This window comes from Lycorma delicatula, chromosome 6, assembly GCF_047948215.1.
Source record: "Lycorma delicatula isolate Av1 chromosome 6, ASM4794821v1, whole genome shotgun sequence".
NCBI classification, from domain to species: Eukaryota; Metazoa; Arthropoda; class Insecta; order Hemiptera; family Fulgoridae; genus Lycorma; species Lycorma delicatula.
This window is the reverse complement of record NC_134460.1, coordinates 140,545,488-140,563,773: the sequence shown is the minus strand read 5'-3', so window position 1 is coordinate 140,563,773 and position 18,286 is coordinate 140,545,488. Positions and strand designations below refer to the sequence as shown.

General features: G+C 30.2%; 1 protein-coding gene across 1 annotated transcript in view; it reads right to left on the bottom strand.

The window, feature by feature from the left end:
- LOC142326298 (ecto-NOX disulfide-thiol exchanger 2-like) overlaps window positions 1-17,143 on the bottom strand; it is an 83,667-nt gene extending 66,524 nt beyond the window's left edge. Inside the window, exons 1-3 of the mRNA XM_075368671.1 lie at window positions 16,983-17,143; window positions 16,647-16,718; window positions 2,924-3,145 (exon numbers count right to left, since the gene is read on the bottom strand). Coding sequence (XP_075224786.1) covers window positions 2,924-3,145; window positions 16,647-16,718; window positions 16,983-17,022 — 334 coding nt within the window. The 5' untranslated portion in view covers window positions 17,023-17,143. The remainder of the gene's footprint in view (window positions 1-2,923; window positions 3,146-16,646; window positions 16,719-16,982) is intronic.
- Between the last annotated feature and the right edge of the window lie 1,143 nt (window positions 17,144-18,286).

The window sequence follows — 18,286 nt, the reverse complement described above, 5'->3', positions numbered from 1 at the left end:
ACCCATTTATAGCATCAGTACCTTCATTACTGCTCTTACATTGCTGTCCACCGAGCCATTTTTTGAAATTAGGAAGTAGGTCATAGTGCTGGGTGCTAATCTGACGATTAAGTAGGTCAGCAAGCAATTTAAACTTTGGTTTGTTGATTTTAGCCATAGCGACAGCTGATGAAGTTCTGGTGCATTATCATGTTGAAACAAGATATATTTCTTCACTAAATATGGTAATTGTTTTTTAACATTGCCGTTCAAACGCTGCAATAAGTCTGCTAACCCATCATTAAGTCTGTAACTTACCATTGTCAGTTTTACAGTTTTTCAGATAATCAATAAAGACAATCCCTTTTGCATCCCAGTAAACAGTTGCCATAACCTTGCTGGCTGACAAGTTGTCTTTGCCTTCTTTAGGGTTAGTTCACCTGCCCTGTCCATTGTTTTAACTGTTATTTACTTTCAGGAGTGTAATGGTGAACCCAAGTCTCATCCACCCATAGTTATGAATTGACACAAAAATTTACTGGGGTTTCACTTGTAGAGCGCCAAATTCTCAGTTAAAAGTTTTCGTTGCATCTTTAGCTGGGCATTAGCAAACGCAGCATCCACCTCGCACATAGTTTTTCCATGCCCAAAAAAATTATGTTAAATAAAACATACACGTTCTTTCTAACAGTCTCAGACTGTTAAATGTCACACACGTTTAATCTGTGGTCTTCCAGCATGATTTTATAAATCTTTTCTATCATTTCTTGTCACCTCGGCAGAACATCCCAAGCATGGTTTGTCCTCAGTGCTCTTTAAAAACAGAAACCTACTGTTTTATTGTTGAATATGATGGAGAAAAGTCTTTTAGTATTGAGTCCATTTCTTATTTTATTTGAAATGGCGTTAAACCTTTCAAATGGAAGAATTTTATAACCAATGTTTTTTCCAATTTTTCCATTTTCATGAGAATAACACAGGCATCTCACTCCAAACACTGCCAAATGCATACTAACCAAGCTACTGACCTCAAATTGTGTATATATATATATATATATAATATAAAGGATAGTACTGTAGAATGCCAGTAAGATATTAGACCTGCTGGTGCCATCTCTATGTCAGACCAGAGACTTACCAGCCCACCTTCGTAAATAATCAGTTAATAGTTTTTAAAATAACTGATGTGACATTAATCACTGAAACCTCTCCTGAGAGAACTTCTGGCAATCTCAAAAAAATTTATTATAAAAAAAGTAAATACAAACAACAAACTATACTAAATGGTTATTAAAATAAATTGCTAAACAAGACAATGCTCAAAAACAGTTTAGAAGAATGTTGAGATTTTTATAATTTATATAAAAAAATTTATAAAAAATTATAAACTCCAAAATTTGCAATTCCACAAGAGAGATGCCCAAAGTATTTCACATTAGTTGTCCTAAACTTAAATAAAGAAAATAATAATTCTGAAAGTTGTTATTTTAAGTACAATAAATAAAATGTTTAAGCATATTCCATACACAAAATGCACACTCATCCATGTACATCATGCACACATACAAGATTTGATAAAAAAGTAACACTCAATTTTTCAATTTCCTAGGCTATATAAGTCAGTCACAATATTTTTTTTGTTGTGTTGGTACACTTGTCCCTAATATACATTTACACTGGTAGCCATATTAGATGCTTAGTTTGTTGTTGGCTATCTAAAAGATTACAGTTCTGGTATGGAGATTTTTAACATGTGAAAAAATAAAAAAATGAATTTGCTTTAATAAAGGAATAAAATGCAGCACTGCAATGGAAATGTTGAATGTTGCTTTTGGCGATTCTTCTATCAATAAAACAAGCTTTTATAAGTGGTACAAATGTTTACAAGACAACCTTGAGCACATTGAAGATGACAAGCGCTCTGGCCAACCTAGCACATTAACAACGATGAAAATGCCAAAAAGGTGAAGAAAATGATTATGGACAATCAATGAATCACTATCAGAGAGGTTGCTGGTGATGTTGGTATATTTGGCTCATGACATGCAATTTTTTCTGATGTTTTGGGCATGAAACCTGTGGCAGCAAAATGTGTTTCAAAATTGTTAAAATTCAACCAACGATGCCAAATGAGTATTCCTCAGGAGTTGCTGAATACAGTGAACAATCTAGGACTGCTCAAACAGATCATAACTGCTGATGAAACATGGGTTATGGGTATGACATCAAAACTAAGGCCCAATTGTCCAAATGGAAGCTTCCTGAAGAGCAAACATCAAAAAAAGTTGTCAAGTTTGATCAAATGTGAAGGTTCTGATCACTGTGTTCTTCGATTTCAACAGCTTAACGTATCATGAGTTCTTGCCACCAGGTTGTACAGTCAATAAAGAGTATTACCTGGAAGTTCTACACTGTTTGCGTGAGACAATCTGAAGAAAACGCCTGGATTTATGGTGAAACAATTCATGGCAATTACACCAGAATATTGTACCTGCTAACAAACTGCTTATTTGTGAATTTTTGGCCAAAACAACACCATTATAATGCCTTAGCTTCTGTATTCACCAGACATGGTCCCCTGTGACTTCTTCCTATTCTCCAAGCTGAAAAGAACCATGAAAGGACAACATTTTGCCAACACTGAAGAGATAAACACAGAACAACTGAAGGAGCTAAACACCATAACGAAAATTACTTTCAGAGGTCCTTCAAAGATTGGAAAAAGCACTGGCACAAATGTATTATATCTAAAGGGGAGTACTTTGAAGATGATAAAATCAATATAAATGTATAAAGATTTTTATGAGAAAAACTAAAATTCTGCATATTTTTTCATCAAATGTCCTATACACTTGGATATAAACATTCATTTAATAGATTAAGAGCACAGATAGCATAAAAAATAGGAATTAATATAAACAAATTTCAGTAAAATAAAACATACTAGTAGTAACAGCCATTGGCGGTTTATTTTTATTTGTATTAAATTCCAAAGGAGCATCATTCATTCCAGGATTCATAATAGGTCCAGGAGGTGGCTGAGTGTCAGGGCCCAATAATGGTCCCATTGGAAATCCCTGATGTCCCATCATATGTCCCATCATCTGACTCGGAACCATTTGTCCATGAACCATCTGACCAGCCATCATAGGACCACCCATCTGACCTAAAAAACATAATACAGCAAAACATTAAAAAAAAATGGGGGAAAAAATGATAAATAAAATGCAGGAACTGTAAAGAAATATATTTTAGAATGTTAACAAATAGGGCACATAAAGTATAATACAAAATAGAAAGGTTTTTTTTTTTTGTATTAGTTACTTCAAACAAAATTTTAACTACAGTATTCATCAAAGATGATTGAAGAATTTATAAACTTTCTTAACCTAATCATTATCAAATTATTAACTAGTAATTTTTTTTACCAATATTATGAACCAATATGCACAAAAATGCTAAAAAATTAGCAAAAATATTACACAGAAAATAACTAATTTTTCAAATATGAATTTAAGCACATCACCACATGAACTATGAAAATTATGTTATTTAAAAATATTTCCAAGTCAGCAAATGCTTCTGCAAAAAGTATTAAAAGATCTGCAAAAGCACTGGGCAATTTGGAAACTGGTCCGTACCACTAACAGTTGGAGCACAGATATACCTTTTTCCTCGAACACTTTACTTCTACCCTCATTAATTTTATTAATTTCATGTTCAATATAGAATCTAGATCAGATACCGGATGAAAAATTTATCCACCATATACTCAAATTACTGATTCAGGACAAAAAAATGATTTTGTCAAAATGACTACTCATTTAGTCAAAATGATTTAGTCATTTTGACTCATTTAGTCAATTTTGACTAAATCATTTAGTCAAAATGATTTAGTCATTTTGACTAAATGATTTAGTCAAAATTGACTAAATCATTTTTTTATTAATTTTTTTTGTTAATAAAAAACTTCTAAATTATCATAAACAATACCAATTACACAAAATAAACCAGATGAACCTCAAATCTATGTGCAATTATAAAAGAAACTGAACCAACCAAACCTTAATTAGTAATAGTTTTTTAAAAAAATACTCAAGGTTTGGTAAATTTCACTACTACTAAATAGGGGCAGCTCTAAAAACTCAGTTAACCTCTCTTTAATGGAATTACTTCTGCGCATAATAATTAGTTCCATTTTTTTTAACTCTAAAAATTAGAAAATTAGCACTGAAAATTCTGTTCTTTACAAGAAGATGCCCACAGACAATCTAAAGTTAGTTGATTGTTAGATGGCGCCACTGAGAGGAGAAAATAAATAGTACATTTTTTCTTCTTAAATACATAAATTATATTGTAATATCATTAAAATAATACAATGACACTGTAATAATAAAATAGTAAAAAAGTACAGTATTTTTTAATACAGTAATTTAAGTATATCATTTACATATAACTGAACAAGTACCTAACCTGTACGTCTGCATTAAATATAAGTCTCAATTTACGCGATTTCATTATACACAGAAATTTTCCAGAATGTAACACCTGCGTAAATTGAAGGTGCACTGAATAATAAATTTATATATATATATACATATGTATATATACTTATATTTATTTATTATACAAATTTAGATTATAATTTTAATTTATTTACTTTCTCCTTTCTATGGTCCCATCTAACAACTAACAAACTACAACTGTGACAAACTACAGATATCTTCTTGAAAAGTACCGAAAATTCTTAATTTTCAGGAATAATTGATAATTTTTTAATCATAGTCAAAATTATGCTGGTAATTTTGGAATCTAATAAATAATTAATGCTAACAACGTTCTCGCAACCTCCCTTAAAGCAAAATTTTGTACATCAAACATTAATTTGAATCCATAACTGGCCAGACTGTCAGCAGTCATTCTAAAGAAATCATTATTTAAATGTTTATTATATGTACTCTTATTATCTGGTAATAAAGATATTTCACTATAGTACAATTTATTAATACAACATGAACACTAATGTTAATTTAATATTGAAATTTTATGATATCGATAGTGAAAAAAATTATATCATTAGCACCACTGCTTAAAATCATGAATAAAAACTAAATAAACCGACTGTGTTTTTGTTAAATAATTAATATGGGTATATAAAAACATTTAACTTTCAGTATCTACTAATTTTAATGCATTTATTGATTGTCATTAATAAATTTCTTAGGAATAATTACTTAGTCTATGTTTAATAGAAAAAAAAAGTCATGTTTATTTACAGAACAAAAATAAATTCCTACTAAATACTGGTATATATACTCAAAGGGCATGTCCTTAAAGTTAAAGTAAAAGTCATACAAACATGACTTTGGAAATGCTTCATTCTCAAGTTATGGCTGGCAAAATTTTGCCATGATTTCTGCTCCAAGAGTAAAATGAAATAATTTTGAAATTCTTGGAAACTATATAAAAAAAGTATATTTGAAATTAGTAAACATATTTTTTGGCCTAAAAAACTGAATACAACACGTCCCAGAACTTTATTCTAGTAATTTTTTTGGAAAATTATTGTAAAACACAAACTACTGGTGTATCAAAATATAATTTTTTAGGTTTGTATGTAGCATCTTCAATAAATTGTCTCACCCACAAATCCCGGGTTTGAATTCCAGTCAGGCATGACATTTTTCACATGCTACAAGATTGCCATTTCATCTCATCCTCTGAAGCAATACCTAATGGTGGACCCAGAAGCTAAAAGGAATTTATTGTATTTGAAATACACTAGCTGGATATCATGAATGTAAAAAAATTCAAAAATAGAAGGTTCCCTAAGGTTTCGTGTTTAAACATAACAAATTTTTTTTTATCATGTTTGTATTCTACTGAACCCCAAGAACGACACTGTTTCAATGAAGAACAGAAATTTTTCGCTGAGTTGAAACAGAGCCCAGAGCTTAGTATTAGATAAATTTCAAAATTCATCAGTTCTTGTGTAATAAAATATACAAATACTTCATAAAGAGAATTTCTGCCTTTACCACTCGCAGAAAGTATAAAATTTACTACCTGGAGACTATTGCTGCATATAAAAATTTTTATCATTGGCTTCAAGACAGCTGTCACATCGTATAAATGATGAATACTCTTCTAATGAGATAATATTTTTAAGAGATGGAGATAATAAGTCACAAAATAATCATCATTGGAGGTTTGAAAATATATATCACACAATATAGATTCCAACACAGGTTTTATGTTAATGTTTCCATGTGGTATTATGGATCGAGCATATTATTGGACCACTTTTTTTTGTAGATCGCCTTATGGGAAGTGTATAATTATAATTAAATTTCTTAAGAAATAATATGCCACCTGTTTTAGAAAATATTCCGCTACTAACAAGGTAAGAATTTTTTTCAACATGACAACACTACTCCTAATTTATGTGAGGAAGTTAGGAATTACCAGCATACAACATTTGTCAAGGCAAACAACTAGATTGGGCAAGGCCAATAACCAATTAACTGGCCTCTTAGGTCACTTGACCTAAGACCCCTGTGGACTACAATCTGTAAGGTAATATTAATTCATTAGTATATGAACAAAAAGTAAGTTAAAAAAGAAGAATTAGAAGTATTTTCAATGCAGTTGAAATTATATGAAACAATCCTAATGTTTTAAGAATAGCCATCCAGGGAATTTTAAATCAAACTGAGTATATCAGAGGTTTAATATTGTAAAAGGTAAAGGAGGATATTTTGATGATTATTGTAATAGTAAATTTGTAATGTTTTTTTCTTTTTTTATTATTAATTTATAGCAACTAATTTTGTTTCTGAATATTTTTCAACACTGAAATGATTCTTGTTTAATTAAAAATTATAATAAAGCATTTTTCTGCCACATTTTCAAATTTTTGAAACAGTTTTTCTTGATAACATTATTTACATAGATTTTCAGAATCAAATTTTCTACAAATTTTGGTGCAAAATTTTATTTATTTACTAGTAATTTAATTAAGTTATTGTATATCAATCCTAAAAAATTGTGTTTTGAAACAAATTCAGTTTTACAATAATTCACTAAAAATTTACCAGAAATCAGTTTTGGGATCTGTTTCAACCAATTTTTCATTTAAAACTATAAAACAAACTCAGATTATACTTTTAATTTAAGTTTCAAGAATTTCAATATGGCTTCATTTTATTATTGAAGAGCACATCAGGGGAAAGTTTTCATCAGCTTGAAAATGAAGTGTTTACAAAACCTCATTTGTATGAGCTTGTTTTGTTATTTTCACTTGTACAACATGTCCTTTTTTCCTGTTTAGCCTCCAGGAATTACCATCAGGTATTACTTCAGAGGATGAATGAGGATGATATGTATTACTTCACTTAATGAGGTAAGTGTGAAGTGTAGACTGTACATGTCTCCAAATTATCTCAATTACTTCATGAACCTGCATATCCACTGTTACTATTTTGTGACAGACAATTTTGCAAACTTTGTAATACATCATATTTCATCATTTTATTTTACATGCAGTAAAAGTATCAAAAGAACCTAAAAAAAGTGAAGTTGTTGCTAGAAGTTGTATTTATGTAAGTGTTACACAAAAATTAATAGAACCAGTCATTTCATAAGTTGTTTTCTTTTACTGCAAAGTTTCCACCCACAACAATAAGTATTGGAGTAAAACGATTACCAGACCAAAAGTACAATCATCCAAGCATTCTCCAAGTATAAAGAGTGCAAACTTTCATAGTTTCAAGGAATATATTTGATAGGATTTCATTATAAGGTTAATTAAATTAAACTATAAAATTTGATATATTACAATAAATAAACAAAAATTAATCTCCTTTAAAGAAAGTAATTTTTACAGGCTAAACCAAAATACATTTATTCTAAGTTAAGCAGGCATTTTAATCCATCTGTTCACTATCTATGTAACCAAAACTTCATTAAAAATATTCATTCATATCTGATAGAAGAAATATAATTATATTAGATAAGATATTAAAACTTTTATTGGTCACTTACCCCGAAAATTTTCCTCTGCTTAGCAAATTCAGAAAAAAATATAATTTTAAAATGGTAGATCAGATGTTTATATAATAATACATTTTTACAAGAGCAAGAAAACATAATTAATAAGAAACATAATTTATTTTTAATAATTTGTTTAATTTGTTTTTAATAATTTGTTTTTATTAATAAGAAACATAATTTGTTTAGTACAAATACAATGCATAAACAGGTAATTTCAGTAGAGCAATTCAATTACGTGACAGTTATAGTCGCTTATAATAATAGTCGTTATAGTTAGCTTAAGTTATGATCTTCACTCAAACATTTGCATCACTCATTTTTGTAATAAATAAACATATTTTTTTTTAGATCATGCATACTCATGATGATGCTAATGCATACTAATTCTACACCAAATCAACTTACAGGGATTGCTTTTGTTTAGGTATCTTCATGTTAGGCTAGTGTTGGGTTCTTGTTTATTCTCTATTTTCTTGCTAAAACCAGAATACACCATATGACGCAGATTGCACAAACTGGGGTGATTTTTAGATTCTGATTAAAATTTTTTCCACAGAATGTTGAATATTTTACAATTTCATTACAAAAAAGTAAAAAATTTTTTGCAGTTTTATTTAAATTTAATGTTTTTATACTTATATTTCCTCCTCTATGAATCATGAGACGTTGCCGTTGGTGAGGGGGCTTGAGTGCTCAGGGATACAGAGTAGCTGGACCGAAGGTGCAACCATATCGGAGAGGTATCTGTTGAGAGCCAGACTAAGGAATGATTCCTGAAAGAGGGCAGCAGCTCTTTCAGTAGTTGTTAGGGGCGTGAGTCAGGACGACTTAAACTGCCGTATCAACATCACTCAGTCCTCTGAATACTGCGCAGCTGAAAGCAATGGAAAACTACAGCTGCTTTTTTTCCAAGAAAATGTGACTCTGCATTTTCACATAGCAATAATGGAGGCGCCTTCCTTGGTAAAATATTCCGGAGGTAAAATAATCCCCCGTTCGGATCTCCGGGTGGGGACTACTAAGGAAGGGGTCACCAGAAAATTAAAAAATAACATTCTACGAGTCGGAGCGTGGAATGTTAGAAGCTTAAAAAAGGTTGGTAGGCTAGAAAATTTAAAAAGGGAAATGGGTAGGACAAATGTGGATATAGTAGGAATTAGTGAGGTTCGGTGGGAAGAGGAAGGCGACTTTTGGTCAGGTGATTTTAGAGTAATTAACTCAGCGTCAAATAATGGGCAGGCAGGAGTAGGTTTCGTGATGAACAAGAAGATAGGGAGGAGAGTGGAGTATTTCAAAACGCATAGCGATAGAATCATTGTAATAAGGATAAAATCAAAACCTAAACCGACAACGATTGTTAACGTCTATATGCCTACAAGCGCCCATGATGATGATGAGGTAGAGTGTGTAGACGAAGAGGTTGATGAAGCAATTAAACACGTAAAAGGAGATGAAAATTTAATAATAGTTGGAGATTGGAATGCAAGCATTGGAGAAGGCAAGGAAGGAAATATAGTGGGTGAATACAGGCTGGGCAAAAGGAATGAAAGAGGGGACCGACTTATAGAGTTTTGCACGAAGTATAACTTAGTAATTGCCAACACCCAATTTAAAAATCATAATAGAAGAATATACACTTGGAAAAAGCCAGGCGATACTGCAAGGTATCAGATAGATTATATCATGGTTAAGCAAAGATTTAGAAATCAACTCGTTGACTGCAAAACTTACCCTGGAGCAGACATTGATAGCGACCATAATTTGGTGATAATGAAATGTAGATTGGGGTTTAAAAACCTGAAGAAAAGGTGTCAGGTGAATCGGTGGAATTTAGAGAAGCTTGAGGAAGAGGAGGTAAAGAAGATTTTTGAGGAGGACATCGCAAGAGGTCTGATTAAAAATGATAAGGTAGAAAATGTAGAAGAAGAATGGGAGAATGTTAAAAAGGAAATTCTTAAATCAGCAGAAGCAAACTTAGGCGGAATAAAGAGAACTGGTAGAAAACCTTGGGTTTCAGACGATATATTGCAGCTGATGGATGAACGTAGAAAATATAAGAATGCTAGTGATGAAGAAAGTAAAAGGAACTATCAGCAATTAAGAAATGCTATAAACAGGAAGTGCAAACTGGTGAAAGAAGAGTGGATTAAAGAAAAGTGTTCAGAAGTGGAAAGAGAAATGAACATTGGTAAAATAGACGGAGCATGCAGGAAAGTTAAGGAAAATTTTGGGGTACATAAATTAAAATGTAATAATGTGTTAAACAAAGATGGTACACCAATATATAATACGAAAGGTAAAGTCGATAGATGGGTGGAATATATTGAAGAGTTATATGGAGGAAATGAATTAGAAAATGGTGTTATAGAGGAAGAAGAGGAAGTTGAGGAGGATGAAATGGGAGAAACAATACTGAGATCTGAATTTAAGAGAGCATTAAAAGATTTAAATGGCAGAAAGGCTCCTGGAATAGACGGAATACCTGTAGAATTACTGCGCAGTACAGGTGAGGAAGCGATTGATAGATTATACAAACTGGTGTGTAATATTTATGAAAATGGGGAATTTCCATCAGACTTCAAAAAAAGTGTTATAGTTATGATACCAAAGAAAGCAGGGGCAGATAAATGTGAAGAATACAGAACAATTAGTTTAACTAGTCATGCATCAAAAATCTTAACTAGAATTTTAACAGAAGAATTGAGAGGAGAGTGGAAGAATTGTTAGGAGAAGACCAATTTGGTTTCAGGAAAAGTATAGGGACAAGGGAAGCAATTTTAGGCCTCAGATTAATAGTAGAAGGAAGATTAAAGAAAAACAAACCCACATACTTGGCATTTATAGACCTAGAAAAGGCTTTCGATAACGTAGACTGGAATAAAATGTTCAGCATTTTAAAAAAATTAGGGTTCAAATACAGAGATAGAAGAACAATTGCTAACATGTACAGGAACCAAGCAGCAACAATAACAATTGAAGAACATAAGAAAGAAGCCCTAATAAGAAAGGGAGTCCGACAAGGATGTTCCCTATCGCCGTTACTTTTTAATCTTTACATGGAACTAGCAGTTAATGATGTTAAAGAACAATTTAGATTCGGAGTAACAGTACAAGGTGAAAAGATAAAGATGCTACGATTTGCTGATGATATAGTAATTCTAGCCGAGAGTAAAAAGGATTTAGAAGAAACAATGAACGGCATAGATGAAGTCCTACGCAAAAACTATCGCATGAAAATAAACAAGAACAAAACAAACGTAATGAAATGTAGTAGAAATAACAAAGATGGACCACTGAATGTGAAAATAGGAGGAGAAAAGATTATGGAGGTAGAAGAATTTTGTTATTTGGGAAGTAAAATTACTAAAGATGGACGAAGCAGGAGCGATATAAAATGCCGAATAGCACAAGCTAAACGAGCCTTCAGTAAGAAATATAATTTGTTTACATCAAAAATGAATTTAAATGTCAGGAAAAGATTTTTGAAAGTGTATGTTTGGAGTGTCGCTTTATATGGAAGTGAAACTTGGACAATCGGAGTATCTGAGAAGAAAAGTTTAGAAGCTTTTGAAATGTGGTGCTATAGGAGAATGTTAAAAATCAGATGGGTGGATAAAGTGACAAATGAAGAGGTATTGCGGCAAATAGATGAAGAAAGTAGCATTTGGAAAAATATAGTTAAAAGAAGAGACAGACTTATAGGCCACATACTAAGGCATCCTGGAATAGTCGCTTTAATATTGGAAGGACAGGTAGAAGGGAAAAATTGTGTAGGCAGGCCACGTTTGGAGTATGTAAAACAAATTGTTGGGGATGTAGGATGTAGAGGGTATACTGAAATGAAACGACTAGCACTAGATAGGGAATCTTGGAGAGCTGCATCAAACCAGTCAAATGACTGAAGACAAAAAAAAAAAAAAATACTTATATTAATATTTGTTTATTTTTCAATATATATATATTTGTATATTTTTCGCAATATTGTTTATTTTTCAATTCTCTCAATTCTAAAAAGAAGACCTAACAGTTGTCAGAACTAATTTCAGTGCAGGCAAGAACAGAAGCAACTAATTCTTATTATAAAAATTAAGTGCTTAAAATAAACGTTTACTAGAAAAGAATAGTAACAGCAGGGTGTAATTAAAGAAATCATCCTCTACCAGAAATATAATGCTTTTATTAATCAATTACCTTTTTGATCAAAATAGTTCATTTTTAGCAACACACCTATGTTACATTTAGCTACTAAAACATGTTAATTTACCAAAACATAATTTTTTTTAGGTGTTTTATAACATACCGTGAATACTTTTTATTTGTTCTCATTTTAACCAGTTTATTTTTCAAATACTAATTAATTCATTTTTTAAAATCAATTAATTAGCGTCTTAACTTATTTTCATTTTAGATTGTGATATATAAAAGGTGTTTATAGAAACTATTTCAAGAGTTTAGGGAATGGTCACGTACATCAAAATAAAGAAAAAACTTTATATAAACATATGTCTGGAAATACTTAGTTTGCAGGCTATTTGCCATTTTATACTTTTAACATAAAAATTTTTTTCCCAGGAATGGTTAATCAAATAGAGCTGAAATTTCACACAACACTTACTGTAGTTTCTTTTATTAATGTTCTGTTACAATAATTTATTGTTGTTAAATAAATTTTAATTTAAAAAAAAAACAATTTAATAACCAGTGTCTGTTCATTATATGAAAAACATCTTATGCAAATTATTTTTCAATATTAACAATATTTATTATTATAATATTTTAATGATTAAATAACATTTTATTTTATTGAAACATTTTAAACATTATTAAATTATTATAATTTATTACACAACAAAATTAATAAAATTATTCCAATTGAGATCATGTAGAGTGATTTAATTTTATTCAAAACAAAATGAAAACGTATTTTAATCGACAGTGACTCACTTTAAGAATTTTTGCTACAACTTTGTTATTTATGAACGGATTTGAATAAATAAAGTGTCACTTTCTTTATTATAAAACACTTAACAATATTCATAATAACATAACATTCAAATAAACCATGGTTGCAAAGATATTAACAATTAAAAAATTTTCATGGCTACCATTCTGAAAGGGATGGAAAGATCAGGTTCATAGCAGTATATGAAATTTCAGCTCTAAATGATTAATCATTCCTGAGAAATAATTTTTATGTTAAAAATATAAAATGGCAGATAGCCAGAAATAAACTTGATGTTTCCAGACATATGTTGATAATAAAGTTTTTTCTTCATTTCAATGTGGGGGGGGGACCATCCTAAATTCTTAAAACAGTTTTTATAAACATCCTATATATAAATATATATATTTGTTTTTTTCAAACATTACATGACACTGCATCAAATAATTATCTAAATCCATCAGATGCACTTCAACAAAAGTTAAGAGAACACACACCTGTCTGTCTGTAGCGCTTTCAGAGTTTTAACTCTCCATCATTAGAAGCATAATAATAAAATCATTAGTATGTACATACTACTGTCAATACAATAGTATATACAAAGTAACGATTTTAAACTTTTAAATATCTTTTTAAAAAGAAAAACCATATTTTTTAACTATAAATTTTATTTATAATTATCTGTATTTTATAAAAATTGGTCTGCTGATGATAGAAGCTCTGTAAGTACTACAGACTGATAGATATATGTTTTTATCTTTTAATGAACTGTATCTGGTACATTTAAATATTTATTATATATATTTATATATGACCTTAATAAATTAAGTTTAAGCTTAAAATAAAAATTAAGTTAATACTATTAGCTGTTATTAAATAGAAAAAATCAACTTATTAGCACAGTTGAATTTTCCTCAGATTTATTGTGAAAAAGTGCATTTGTTTGGTACAAATACAATGCATAAACAGGTAATTTCAGTAGAGCATTTCAATTAAGTGACAGTTATAGTCGCTTATAATAATAGTCGTTATAGTTAGCTTAAGTTATGATCTTCACTCAAACATTTGCATCACTCATTTTTGTAATAAATAATGAGTAAAAAAGGGATGTCATAAAATACTTAATTCTCTCTATTTTTTGGGGAATATTAAGACGACTTTACATCAACAAAATAAGACATTCAAACTGGCTTGCATAAATCATGTAAAAATACAAAAGCATAATAATCTTATGTATAAATAGATTGTAAAGGCTGGGGTAAGAAAAACACGTAATTTATCACTCATTATACACATTTAGCTGTAACAACAGTTTTTCATGACAGTTTATGTTTGTAATTGATGTCTGCATTCTGCTATAATGAAATAGTTAGAAAAATTACTGTAAACTTAAAATTTAAAGCATTAAAATACACAGAATGGCACAATGTGTAGTGTTATTTAAAAAATGTACGTAGAGATTACAAAATTATTTTTAATGTTTGATACTCCTATTGCCTGTATTACTTAAGATTACTTTATTTCACCATGCAATTGTCCAAAAAGTAAACATACTGATGCTACAAAAAATACCCAAATAAGTCATGTCATATAAAACCGACAAGTCCAATTCTAATTTTTTATGATTTCCAAAACAAAAAGGATAGGAAGGTTTTTAATGTTGAGCTTAATATTCTCTAATTATCTAAATACATGTCCTTTACGTAGATACAGTTTTATTTTACGTATAATTTCTCCATAACTTATAAAAATTAAATCTAGTTAAAAACTTCTACTTGATGGTAAAAATGGAAGTAAATTTTGTTTAAAATGAATAAAATAGAAAATGTAAAGTTAATACTTAATGTTTTAAATATCAAACTATACCAAATTAGTCATTTTCATTCAAAACTGAAAATGGTTTGAAAAACGGAGCAATAAGCAAACAAACATAACTGCACAACTAAACTCTGTTAGTTGAAACTGCCCATTTCAATTTTCCAAATCTTTTGGACTATGATGGCCAATTAAAGGTAATTCTGTGCAATTACTGTATCAACTTCAATATTGATTACAATATACATCATGGATATGCTTAGGATTTTGAAAACACAAGATCTAAACATCAGAAAGCAAGTTTAGACAGTGACTGAGCAAGGTTTAAGTCTAAGTACATTATCAGTACTCCAGTCAAGATTAGCTATACTACTAAGATTAACTATACTGTTTGTGAATTATCGAGATCTTTTCAGATATTAGTCCATTCTGAGGCAAGAAGTTAGGGTTAAAGTTAGAGTTATAGTAAAAAGGCTAGACTTTTGTGGAGGGAGGTGAGGAAAAGGTATGGCTACATGTAACACATATCTCATATGACTCTTGGTCAAATTTATGATTAAATAGAAATATAGTCACTACAGAGAGAGAATACACCACATCTTCTGTGCTATTATTCATGTATACAACGGATAATCACCTTACAAAGACCGCCATCAGTCATCTTCAAGAACTGACTCAAGAGTTTGCAAATATTAAGCTTAGTTTATGGTTTATTGATCTCTCCACAAAACTAACCTAAGTCAAATTCTAACTCTAATCTTAACTTTAACCCTACTCTCTCCAGACAGAATGGATTATTAGCATCCAAACAGATTGCCATAACTCACAAAACTGATTGCTAATTGATTAGAGTACTAATAACGCAGTGTGGATTTTTACCTTGCACAGGTTATCCACTGAACAAACCCACTTTCTGACATTTAGATGCTGTGTTTTCCTGATTCTATGCATACCTACTGTGGTATGTTAAAATATGAAAAAACTGAACCACTGTAAGAACAATTGTTCTTCCCCAAACTAACCATACTGAACTTAAAAAATTCACTGTACATTACATAAAATTAACACAATTCAATCACAAACATTCTTGTAGACATGACTAACAGCAAACCAAATTTTAAACAGATAATAAATCTAATAGCATTGATAACCTGGATATATTTAATAATTTGTAATCCTTGCTAAATTTAATGAACCAAAACAGTTGTAGACTACCTACTATAACATACAAACTGCTCCTGAAATATGGAAACTCTGTCAGCAAAAATCATATGATTAAAAGCACAACGTTACAACCATATGATGTAATGATTACAAGCATATGACGTAAAATATTTCTCATACCCTTTTTCCTTTGAAGAGACATACTACCTCAACAAATCAGCACCAACCAGTCCAGTGAAATGTAAACAGCACTAAAGCCTACAAATGAGCCTCTCTATATTCTCCAAAGGAGTTACCGAGAAAGAGAGCCCATTACTGCTCTCAGAGAAGGTAAACTAACTACTGTATTTCTAATCTTTCATAAGCATCAACAAAAAGGTAACAAACACAACCCAAAACAAATAATTAATGTAACCCTTTTTGTTATGAATAATGCTTATCTACTAGTTAAAACACAACTCTGCAGGGATAATTTACTTCTATAATAATAATTTACATTCAGGGATAATTTACATACTATACTTCTTAGTTTGATAGTTGGTAATCTTTGTAAATTTCACTAAGATAATTACTTATAAGCATAAATATATTAAAAAATAAACATATTGGTAAATGTGTAATGAAATGAGCAGTTTTCAAAAGAAACTAAGATTCAACCACAAAAAACTAAATATCATAAAATAAACTTTCTGACCTTGCTGATGTCCCATCATTGCCATTGACATAGGTGGTCCCATTGGTGGAGGAGGTGGCGGTGGACCAGAGTCTGAAATTTTGAATTAAAAAAAAAATGAGAAAAATTACACAACTGCATAAAAGCATAACCAATTTTTTTTCTCTCAGAATAACATTTCATTTCATTACCTTTCTTAAGTAGAATACATAAAACTAATTAAATTAAACATTAATAAACTGAAAAAGAGAAATTAAAATTACAATCTATATTAAATTTATGGTGAAAATAATTACACAAAGCAAAATGAAAACCTCTACGTATTTATAAAAAAAAACAAACAAATCAGGAACTTACTCAAAGGAATGGGAGGATTCCCTGGAAAATTAAAAGACATTTCTCGCGCAATGTTTTTCAAAAAACGTTCCACTTTAACAGAAAAATCAATTTTTACGAGGTTAAAAAATTATAAATACCGAAACAGCATCCTAGGAGACAATTTAAAACAAGATGGCTGGTTTAATAAAATCGAATTACACATCGATATATGTTTTCAGAATATTATCGAAAGTACAGAAGAATAGTCTAACAAAAAATGGTATCGTTTGCTGCGATAGTATAATTTCTGAACACGTTAGTTCGATCACCGTTATTGTTCTCATTTTTTTAGAGGGTTATTTCATTTCTAAGATATTTTTTATCATTTTAACGGAGTTTCAAAGAACTTGGAAAATCACTACTACGCGGTCATGTTTACATTCATATGTATATATGTACACATCTCTATATCTCTACAGAATGTAACACGAAGCAACCCCGGGACTTTCATAAACTATTCGGTACTTTTCAAACAATGCCCGCATTTTTTTTTTTTTTTTTTTGAATGCCCGCAGCCGATCTGTAGTTGTTTGATGATCTCCACTGAAAAGAGAAAATAAATAAATACTACATATTTTTTTCTTTTTAAATACATTCAATTTACGGTAATATCATTAAAATAATGCAATGATACCGTAATTTACAAAATAGTAAAATAAAGTACAGTAATTTACTAAATAGCCTAACAAGAACCTAACCTGTATTTCTGCATTAAAATAATACATTAAATATTATTTTAATGATACAATGATACGATAATAGTAAAAAAAGTATTTCTGCATTAAACGTGAGTCTCAATTTACGATTTCATTATACGCCGAAATTTTCCGGAACGTGATAACCGCATAAATTGAAGGTGGACTGTTTAATAAATTTATATAATAAATAAATCTAAAAGTATAAAGTAGAAATACAGAGTAATTCAAAGAAATGGGAAATTAAAAAAATTAATTAACGTTAATGAACAATTTTTTTTCATGTAATTGTACAAATGTTGCCATTTTAGGAAACATACATTTTAGTTTATTTTTTAAAGATGACGTCTTGCAGGTGACCTACTCTTCTACGTAAACACTCACGAAGTCTCTTCGTTAAATTGTTCATGGTTTGATTCAACTGTAATTTCCGCAATTGCTTCTCGGATCTTTGCCTTCAGTTCTTCTGTTGTAGCAGGTCTACTGTGGAACACTTTGCTTTTAAGGTGACCCTACAAAAAGTAATCGCAAGCTGAGAGATCAGGCGATCTGGGAGGCCATCTAATGTCACCATTTCGTGAAATGACA